Genomic DNA, 10,787 nt, shown 5'->3' with positions numbered 1-10,787 from the left:
GTACTTTACTTGAGTATTTCCATTTCCTGCTAGTTTGTCTAACTCACTACATCTAACAGGGAATATTTTATTTTTACTCCACTATATTTAATAACTTAAGTTACTGGTTACTTTGCAGTTTCAGATTAACAATACAAAATAATCAATTAATTATGATGGGTTGTTATAGATTAAGATAAGATTTAACTGATCTTTTGATAGGCCGACTTCAAGTATTTGTTTATGCTGATACTTTCGTACTTTTACTACTTTTGTATGCAGGACTTTTACTTTAAACAGGCTATCCCTAGTGTAGCTGCTTACTTTAAAGATCTAAGTACTTGACATTCACCACTGTGGAATAATCATAATCACAACCCACTTATCTAGGTGAGTAATTTTGTGGTGAAAACTGACTAACTGACTAAGTTTTGACCCTATTTTCATTTTAATATTGGAACATTTCAAAAATATCCTTTAGTTTTATGGTTGTAAATATAACGCTTTTATTTTGAAGACAACACGGCCCTTTTCCGGTTGTAACCTCCTCTGTCTCTGACTAACTTGACGCAGCTTCTTTTGGCGACGTGGATCCTCAGCGCTTCCTGTGGGAGCAGCTCGAGATCCGGCAGAACATGTTGTACCTGTGAGCTCCTGCAGCGTGTTACACTGCAAAAAATACACAGACTCCACTTTAAAAAAACTCAGAGTTTACCTCTGACTGAGCCTGAATTCTAACAGTTGCAACTGCAAGAATATATGACCATGGATTCAAATGGTTGTTTGTGTCATGCAAATCTTACAGAGAATGTCTGGTTAAATATGAGACTTCAACATTTTTTGCAGTGCATCACTACAGTTAAATCTGTACACATATTCAAATATTAAAGAGAAAACTTTGAGCACAAGGGACTGCTTCAAGGTTTTCATGAATATATCACATATGTACTGCATGCCTAGTATTAAAAACATGTATATTTTAGTGAAAGAAAAGGCTAATAGAAATGAGTAATTGCTGGAACATTTCTGAACCATTAGTGGTGAGCAATACCAAAAAAATGTCACTTTTTATTGATAAAATCACTTAAAGCCATATCATGTAAGCAAGCAGGGTATGGCGTAATTACCCGCTATTCTATTTCTAAATATATTACAGCCAAATAATTTACCAAAACACCAGGTTTTCCTTTTTACTATTCTGGTAATTACCATGAAAAAAGAGAACTGTTGCACCAACTGAAAAAAGATTAAAATGGTTATACACAAATGATGAATTCAGGTTTTTTTTTGTTGTTGTTTTTTTTTTTTGCTTGATTTGAAAAACCTTAATTCATTTGTGTTACTAACAGAAGTAATTTTAAAGAGTTGATTAAGTGTGGTTGTAAAATGAAAAAAAAGGTCACAAATGAACAAATCTTTATTTGGAATCCAGTTCAAATCCAGTTAACACAACTGCTCTGAAATTCATTTTGAAAAAGGAAACAATTATTTGTGCATTACTAATTGAAAAAAAAAAAAAAATCAACAATTCTCTTTTTCAGTGTATTTTATTAAGTGTGTGTTAAAACACAAGACAGTTTTAAATGGTAAATAAAGAAATGTTTATTATGTGAATGATCGCTGCTTGCAGGTAAACAACAAGAGCAGAACTGTTAATACTGTAGTATATTTTAATTTAAAAAAGAGAAAAGGAACAGTGGTATTAAATCAGTTTATTACAGGTCTTCACGATTATATTATAAATAGACAGCAATGTGCAACACATGACAGACAGCTTTGTGCAGATAAGGGTTGCTCCCATTTTACTGGGTCTTCTTGAACACTTGGTGGCAGACTTTGTCAAGAACAGTAATTTCCTGAAAGAGAAGATAAAGACCTTTAGACTGCGAGTCCAGCATGATGCAACAAATATCGCTTAGTTACATAATCAGGGAGAGCTTAGTGGTTCATTATCTCTTTTATTGTTATTGCCAATAGATATGAGACAGATCAGTCTGATCTAATTAGGGTTAGGACAGATTTCATCATGCTAGTGAAGGGAGAAAGTGTTTGTGTGGTCTTTACTATGTTGTTTAATGTTTGTTAATAAGATGTCAACTGGGAAGACTGATGTTGCAGATTATTGCTACAGCTGTGATCACACAGGAACATCTAATTTCCTGGCAAATATGCCAAACCTTTTACAGCTTAACCAAATGTGTCCGACTTTTTCTCACCAAGTGTAGCATGTCTCCCTCAATCCAGTGTTTCCAGCCGCGATTTTCTTTCTCCCCCTTCTGAACACACACCAGCTTGTCGCCGTCCCAGGTAACCAGTGTCTAATATCAGCACACAAACACACAAACACCATTTTATCAACAGTAACACTATGATACTGTTGACAGATATTAAGATATAATTTGCTGTTGCAGTCCACACCAAATAAACATATTTTCTTGTTTCACATATGGAGAACAAGATTTGTAGGGCAGGGAATCTCTGCAGCACTGAAAAAGATTCTGGCTTCTGTGATTTGAATATTGTCTTTAGTCATATTGTGATTTTAATAATATTCCAATTTAAGCAGCTGCTTAAAGGGTGGAATAGTCAGTTTGCACCCAGGAATAGCAAATGTGGCTATTTACACCCAAGTGTATATAGTCTAGCTAGGCAGAGACAAGCACCCAGGCGTCTATGGCCAACAATATTATAGAAGAAGTTCACACACTCGACCCTAACCCATTCATCCTCCACAACCTCTGATTTACAGAAAATTTGTTGCTCTCTATAGCTAAAATAAGGTGGTGGGGTGTGAATAGCTGAATGGCTGCTGTATGCCTGGGTGCAAATAGACACTCTGTACAATTAATTATGCTGCCCTACTCTTTGGTTGATTTCAACCATGATTATTCCAGCTACCGGTCATTGAGAGGACTTTTCTTGTTCAACTGAGTGAAACACCCAAGACAACTGTCCTACCTTGACGTTACGGTTGTCCAGGCCCTTCGTGTGCTCCTCAAACTCCTCTCCAACGGTGAAGTTGACCTCGTAGTTCCTGAAGGTGCTCAGGGTCTTTGTTTCAAACTTGTCTCCATTTTGGACGATCACTTTTGTCTGGTGCAGGTGGGAGGCTATCTTTCTGGTGGCAAAGTCAATGTCTGCAAGCATGAACATACACACAAGAACAAATGGGATCTAGTGTCAGTGAGTGGCAGGACTTTTATAGAGTCGGATGGGATTTTCCCATCCTGGTTTGGTATGTAGTTTGACATCCTTATGTGCACAGACACACCAAAACCGCACATACAAGGACACACGTGACAGCACAGGCCACTTATTATGATTCCTCTCCTGCTGCTCGTTTTGACAGTCTCATTTACCCTTTAAAAATGACCTTGCTCTGAGTCAGAATGGGCCTAAATGAGTTTCTCCGCCCCGTTCAGCACCGGGCCTTTCCAAAGAGAGCCACCCACCCCGACAGTTTAGATATTCATATCCCATTTGCCTTAAAGTGAAAATTCAATTTCCTCCCATCACTCTTACAGATGAGGCCCCTATATTTACCCATCTAAATAATATTTTTGACCCATTTCCATAAGGATGTCATTTTCCTATCCGCTCGATGGAAATGAGGTGCAGGCGCTCAGGATTTTCCTGGATTTTGCGTGAGCTGAGTGTACCGGGGTTGTTTTATGAATTGCAGATAGAGTTGTGAATAATGAAAGTGTTTCTGGGGCTGATCAATGACGCGCCAAAAGGAGGAGAATCCAGCGCTGTACTTTTTTTTTAAAATAACAAGCTGGCCCGCTGCCTGATCCAGGGTCTGAATCTGTCTTCCTTCTCTGCGGATCAGGAGGATGAAAATGCAGAAAGGAGTGAATCAATATTTATTTGGCGTGGTAACAGACGGCAACCGCTCACAGAGTGGAGGTTAAGTTGGCCTGACAGCAGCTCAATGAGGAAATGAAGCAGTGCCACAGTATTCTTCTTTACCCCCTCCTCCCTCACACTGCTGCTCTCTCACTCTATCTGTCACATTCCTTCCAGATCTTCTGCTCAGCCCCTCCCGTCTCTCTACTTGGCTGCATCTTTAAATGCAACCTTCTGATTAAGGCCTGTTTTTAATGAGAGTTACAAGCCACGCGCTCCCCTTCTTCTAAAAGCCATTATGCACTAAGTAGGCAATAAGTGAGCATCTTACCGAGGGCCTTCATCACTTCCTCAAAGTTTTCATTGGTCACCATCTCCCAGCGTCCGTTGTAATCTGCAGGCATTTTGACTGGTGTGTAGTGGGGAGAGCGGTTTACTTCAGCTTGGCTGGTCACACTGAGAGAGGCTGTTCAAGGGCCCAACCCTTTATATACGCCGTGCACTGTGTGTGTGTATGTGTGTGTGTGTGTGTGTGTGTGTGTGTGTGTGTGTGTGGACCAAAGGACAGGGTTCAATTGATAATTTCCTCTGGACAGTTTGTGTGTGTGTGTGCGTGTGTGTGTGTGTGTGTGTATACAAAGTTCAGGTTTACACTGAACACTGAGAACACACGTCTTCACTATAAAAGCATGAAGAGTTGGTAGTTAGGGATTTACAAAAAATCATTAACTATATTCAGGCCAGAAAAATGTGCAATTAGATTATAGTTACATTGTCATGGATTACATTTTTGGTTACGTCAATTAAATGTCATTAAAAAATTATTTTGAAAAATGCATGCAGGATTTCGTAAACAAGTGCTCCACTTTGTAGTGGACCTAGTGGGAGAAAAAAGATTCCTGTGCCAAGATGCCTTTTTAATATAATAACATATTTTAAAAATATTGATATTATTGATATTATTGATATTATTATAAATATAAATATTGTTATCTATCAGCCTCAGCCACAAAGTTTTAGTTTTGGCCAGGCTCTAAAAAGATGTAATATTGTGAGTGTTTGATTTTGAAGTAATCTTAATGTATTCAGAATAGATAAAAGCTTTTGGAATCCAGACTACATTTCAAAGTAATCTGACCCAGCGCAGCATGTGATACCACCACATGCTTCTGTGTCCATGGATTACGTGCACACACACAGACTAAGATGCACTTAAAAGAGTCAGATTTTTTTTTTTCAATTTCTATTTCCTCCCAACAAGCTGCCTTTAGCAATTACTCATTCTAACGTGCTGGAATGGAGGAAAGATGGAGGGGAGGAGGGATGAGTGCTGTCGCTGCAATAAGTTCATTTCTTGAGTCTTTTCTGAGCCTGCAGGGGAAAGATTCCTCTCTGGTTTCATATCAAGGAGCAAAGTTCAAGAAAATAAATTTTGTTGACTCAAATGCAACTCTACAACAGTATTTACCAGACTGAAGTTTGGACTTTTTTTTTGCAGATCTGTCTCTCAAGAGTCTTGACTTGGAGCTATCTTTAAGAGTGAATTCAAGATGAGACACCTCTGCATGAATCAGCTGGAGCTACTTTATCAGCAGGAAAGCGTTAGCATGTGTGCACATATTCTTACAAATGATTCTGTGTTCAAATATGCAAAGTTGTTGGATTTTTTGTATTGAGGTTACAGTCTTACCACTGGACCACAGTTTATTGTTTATGTTCTGTGGATGTGAAATTGATCTTAAATTGCAATCTAATAGCTCTTTCTGTTCTTTATCTCAGACATCACAGAGACTGTCTCTTGATAGCAGCCACAATCAATACAGTTTGCTCTCTGGATCTCTTTCAGAGGAGCTGGAGTGCTTTTAATATGCTGCAGTCATGATATGGTTTCACAACCGCAGCACTACAGAGCTCTATCTGACAGTGAGACCAATTTGATCTCTGGGCAATAGGGTGGTACGGTATGTGCAGGGTCAAAGGTGAGGCAGTACGTGTCATCGTTTATCAGAGCTGATAAGATGCCCAGATCTTCAGTAACACTTAATCTGTCACAGACAATGACCAGATTGCACTCTCTAATTGCACTTACCTCACTTTACCTGCTTTTCTATGTGTCTGCAAAAGGTATAGGCTATTTTTTTCAACACATATTTAGCTATTAAATAATGTAAACACAGCAGGTGACACATAGCATCATGTAAGGTTTTTTTTTTAGTGCGCAAAGCAAAATTAAAGCTGCACTCATCAATATTTTTAGATTAACAACAGAAAGACTGACAACAATGTGAAAAGGGTGAAAAAAAAGGCAACTTACTGTAAACTGGTTAGCACCAAACAGAAAACAAGTTGGCAAGTACTTCCCTCAGGAGTTGGTGGAGACCAAAACAGAGTTAACAAACAAGAAGTTGAACAAGAGTTTGCTGATGTTATCATGCAGACCTTTATTTCACCAAAATTCAACTTGAATCTGTTTTTATCATTTGCTTCCTCAGTAATTGTTGGTGACTGATAATAATTGCGGGGTGGGGGAAGCGAACTTTTTTCAGCCTCTGGAGGGGGGGCATGCCAGAAAAATTTGGGGAACCGCTGCTTTAAACAATGAGATGCTCCATGAATGCAAATATGTCTTTGTCTGTGCTCTTCTCACTGGTTTGACGTGGGCGGGGCTCCATTGTGGAAAGGCACTGTCACGTACTGGAACAAAATCTGATGACAGTTGGTTGTTTGCTTATGTTACGTACACACATCAAATCTGTTCAAACCACACCCACCCAGTCCTTCAGCTTGTTAGCTGAGCTTTCAACTCCTGAGGACGTCTTTTTCCTGAAGCGTGATTGTTGCTTATTCAGTCATGAATATTTAACATTATAGAGAAACAAATTGGTACCATTTTACAATAAAACCATAATTAAACCATGATTATGAATTACTTATAAATGGTTTAAAATTAGGTCATCAATTATGTTATAAACACCTTAGAAATCATTTATAAACAATTAGAAACAAGTTGGAAATTAGCCTTAGCTGAAAACCCTACATGCAACACATCTGTGCATATATCATATCATAATATCATCTTATCTTAATCTAATGCAATGTGTTTTGTATTGCCCCTGACAAGTAAGAAAACAAACAAGCAAACAAATACATAAGTCTTATTATAAAGTATAAAATGGTGCATGTTAAGAATGTTATGGTAAACAAAGCCTTATTCTATGAATCTGGTAATTTGATATGTTAATTTGATTTGCCAGATAAAACTTTTTGACTGTTATGATATGCTTGCAGTGGTTAAATGTTGGTAACTTATTAACAAATATGTGATGAAGCTGACAGGTATAAATGCTGCTGATAGAGAAGACAAAGTAAGCTCATTAGCAATGAGATCTGCAGCTTAACAGTAAATATAAATGCTGCCTCACTATTTGGCAAGCAACAGGTCGCTGCTGCTCTTTTAATCTGACATGTTGTAACAGCTAATTAATGATTTATAAAGTTTACAACCTAATTACAAATTGTTTATAAATAATATATTAGGAAAGTCTTATTAAGAAGTTGAGGAACGTTTAATTTTAATTTAATGCTGCTAAGTATTCATAAATAAGTTTATTATCATTAGAATTTAATGTATTATTGTTGTGATTTGTAATACCAAGCTGTATCTGCACTACAAAAAATCCCTTGACACCACCTATCAACAGTCATATTTCCATGATTAATCACACCAAACGCTAATGTTGACATCTTGACAACTTGACTTGTGGGTTGGATGAACATTTGGTTCCCTTCACCACACAGGGGCAATGTTGCTACATACAAGTGTGCGTCAAAGTCCTCAAGAGAAGAGTTAGTAGTACCCTGTGCTCAGAGCAAAATATTACCACATGTTGTACTGTGATCAAAGTTAAGATGACACAGAGCCATCTGGTAATCGAGGGCCGGCTTGGTGGAAATCTGTTCTCTATGGTTTGTTTTGCTTTCATCAGGTGAATTGGAAGGAATTTGTAACTTGTAAGAACAGGTTAAAGAGAGGCCATAACTGCTTTACAGCAAACATCAAGATGAAGAAAAGAGAATTTGAATTGAGAGCTGCACTTTTATGATTTAGAAAGTAATCTTATAAGAAATTATTGCATCAAAGCCTACTTGCTCATGCACACACATGCTTGCATGCTTGCACACGTACACAGCATCTCATAAACTTATGCAAATGCAATTAGGGTAGTTTTAATAATGCATGACAGCGGATTCATTTTTAATTCTGCCTAATTCACACCTAATGGCATTTCCTGCACCCCATAACCTTGGAGGCACACACAAACCCACACGCCTACACACTCCATGTTGGCTGTTTGTCAATCATACACATTGTCAGTGTACGTTGAATGAGCCTCTGCACAGCTTGGCTGCGATTCACACCTTCCGGCACATATCTGCTCTGTATATGACAACAGAAGATGTGAATGATGATACGCGCAGCATCTCATTTTAAACACACATCATACATGGCGGTCGACAGGCTGTGAAGTAATCCCGCATTTCTATTTCCTGCGACTCTTCATCCGTCCGCTCTCCCCGTGAGAGTTGGGTTTTTTCATCCTACTATCTTGGCCTAATCTTTTAACAGGGAGCTGGTGTGCATTGTGCTTGCATGCTGTGTCACTCTGCGCAATACAGTTTCAATATCCTGTGTGATTCAATTCAATTTGCTTCATTAGCCTGGCATTCAAAGCAGTGTAATACTAAGTCTTTACATCCCCATGCAGCTCCCCCAGCGGCCCCCTCATCGCTTCCTCCTCCCTGTTGTTTCAAAACATCAAAGGTTAGATTAATCACAATTCTCAGAGGAGACGAATGACTGAGCGAAGTCTGCTCTTTGTTATGAAACCCTCGTCATGGATTTCAGCAGAGACGAGATATTGTAATATATTTTCATCCCACCCATGGACTCTAATAGTGCAGCGTCTTGCTGTGTGCTTTGATGTCCCAGAGAGAATTGAAAGGGCCCCAGCGTTCCCACACAATTGAATGATTTTTGCTTTTATCCTCCTTACGGAAGGAAAAAAAGGAGCTCAGCAGTGGTGTTACATGCATCACTAGATGAAAAGTAGCTGCGTTAGAGGAGATTGCACATACAGTAGGAATCCATGTCTATACATTCACACAAACATTTTCATACTCCTTAACAATTTCACACAAAGGACAAAAGTGAGGTGACTGTCAGTCCATTTTATGGGCTCTACAGTGTGACATCCTTTGGAGAGCAATGAAATAATAGGTCTGCAAGTTGGACAGCCTTGATGCCAATAGACAAAGCCCATTCAGGTGCCACAGACAAATTCTAAGAGCAAAGCGTGTGTACCTGTGGATGCACAATCTGTCAAGGTCACCCTCACTGTGTAGGTGTTTCACACAAATGCCAGAGTCTAAAGAAAAAAGCTGCATTTGTATTCTGTCATGAATGTATGCATGTACTAGTGGATGTTTGTCCATTTATGCATGCTAAATGTCTCACTGTGCCTGACCATCACCACTCCACTACACGCACGCTTTGATCCGACCTATAACAAACCCGCGCCCGAGCCCATTCTCCTCGCTACTTCCAAGGAGCATAAATCAAATCCCATGTTCCACCTCTGCGTGTGTCATCCCGTCCCCTGAGGGGAGATCTTGGGATCCTGACCTCCACCAGTCCATGTTTGTGCTTCCACCCCCAGAAAAAAAGCATTCAGATAATCATAGGAAGAAAACATACTGTAGGCTCCCAGCCATCTTTCCCTTTTTTTTTTACTTTTTCCCTTAGGAAGTTTGGGCTAGAAAACATAGAGGGGGGAAGAAGGGGATGACAATGCTAAATATTTCATGTTTTCCTCTTGGTAATTCCGTACGGTCGGAACGAGACCTCGTTTTCCACAGAAACACGAGCAACTCTGGGAGTGATTGCGGGAGTCTGGGAAGCTCTGTGTTTCTCTCTATTTTTTGCTTCTCTGCTCTGAAATAGGCCTGGATGGTGATGCATAATGCATGGGGCTTCCTATGTGGAGCTGGAAAGGGCTGTGGGTCCTGAGGGATCAGCCAGGAAAAGGGTGTCCAGATTCACTTTCTGCAGTGTAGGGCCCAGCATGTCAGAGACGGGAGATGGAGGAAAAAGATTACTTTGCAATATAAGTTGTATTTTTCCTGCAAGTTGTATTTATCCTGGTTTTCTTTTCTTCACTGCAAACGCAGAATTCATCAGAGTGCATCTTTCCAATGTCTACAACATATTCATAGAAACATAGTTTTAGAAATATGAAATTCAGAATTGTTCCACATATTAAAGGGATACTTTGGATCATGTGAAGTGGGGCTGTATGAGGAACTTATTGATAGTGACTGTTTACCCTGATGGTGGTCAGCTCACCCCCAGTTTGGAGAAGCAAGGTTTGGTGTGCCAGTATCTGTTAAGTGTGCACTAAATTTAAATATTTCCAACAGCTTAAAACACTGAAAGCACATAACAACACTAGCTAACCAATTGAGGCAGCAGTAGACAAGCAGCTCCTGTGTTATGCGAGATAAAATTGCTGATTTTCCAATTGGAGTTTGGTTGGTTTGGAAAAAAACATTTTGCTTATATAATGACTTTCATATCAGAAAATGCTGTCTGATGGCAAGATAAAGCAGTAAAAATATTCTAAATATAACATACACTTGAACTGATATTGATTTTTTTTAGAAGGACTCTATTTTAGGAGGCTAAAATATGTTTTTCTGCTGACTCCATCCACAGCAGTACATTGCTACATCCCAGCTCTGTGCTGGTACTCCTTCCTGCTTCTTCAAACTGGGTGTGTGCCAACCGCTATTTATTATGGGTAATATACTGATGATTGATAAGTACCTTATACAACCCCACTTCAAATAGTCTGAACCCTTTAATATGAGGAAGGTTACAGTCACCTCATCGCTTCACACAG

General features: G+C 39.1%; 1 protein-coding gene across 1 annotated transcript; it reads right to left on the bottom strand.

The window, feature by feature from the left end:
- Positions 1-1,732: 1,732 nt before the first annotated feature.
- Positions 1,733-4,314, bottom strand: LOC146328172 (retinol-binding protein 2-like). Its single transcript, XM_084716357.1, has 4 exons — positions 4,160-4,314; positions 2,938-3,116; positions 2,196-2,297; positions 1,733-1,835 (listed from the first exon to the last, which is right to left on the bottom strand). Exons 1-4 carry the CDS (start codon positions 4,230-4,232, stop codon positions 1,782-1,784), a joined length of 408 nt encoding a protein of 135 aa, XP_084572483.1. The 5' UTR covers positions 4,233-4,314; the 3' UTR covers positions 1,733-1,781.
- Positions 4,315-10,787: the final 6,473 nt, after the last annotated feature.

The sequence above is a fragment of the Lutjanus erythropterus genome, chromosome 4 (genome assembly GCF_056507025.1).
Source record: "Lutjanus erythropterus isolate fLutEry1 chromosome 4, fLutEry1.hap2, whole genome shotgun sequence".
In the NCBI taxonomy this organism is placed as follows: Eukaryota; Metazoa; Chordata; class Actinopteri; order Lutjaniformes; family Lutjanidae; genus Lutjanus; species Lutjanus erythropterus.
Note: the sequence above shows the minus strand (reverse complement) of the source record. Positions and strands in the feature narration are given on the sequence as shown.

Coding starts and splice junctions, on each gene's coding strand:
- LOC146328172 (XM_084716357.1), bottom strand. CDS start 4,232: ATGCCTGCAGATTACAACGGACGCTGGGAGATGGTGACCAATGAAAAC. Junction 2,298..2,937: donor TGGACAACCGTAACGTCAAG/GTAGGACAGTTG, acceptor TGCTGATATTAG/ACACTGGTTACCTGGGACGG. Junction 1,836..2,195: donor AGGGAGACATGCTACACTTG/GTGAGAAAAAGT, acceptor CTTCTCTTTCAG/GAAATTACTGTTCTTGACAA.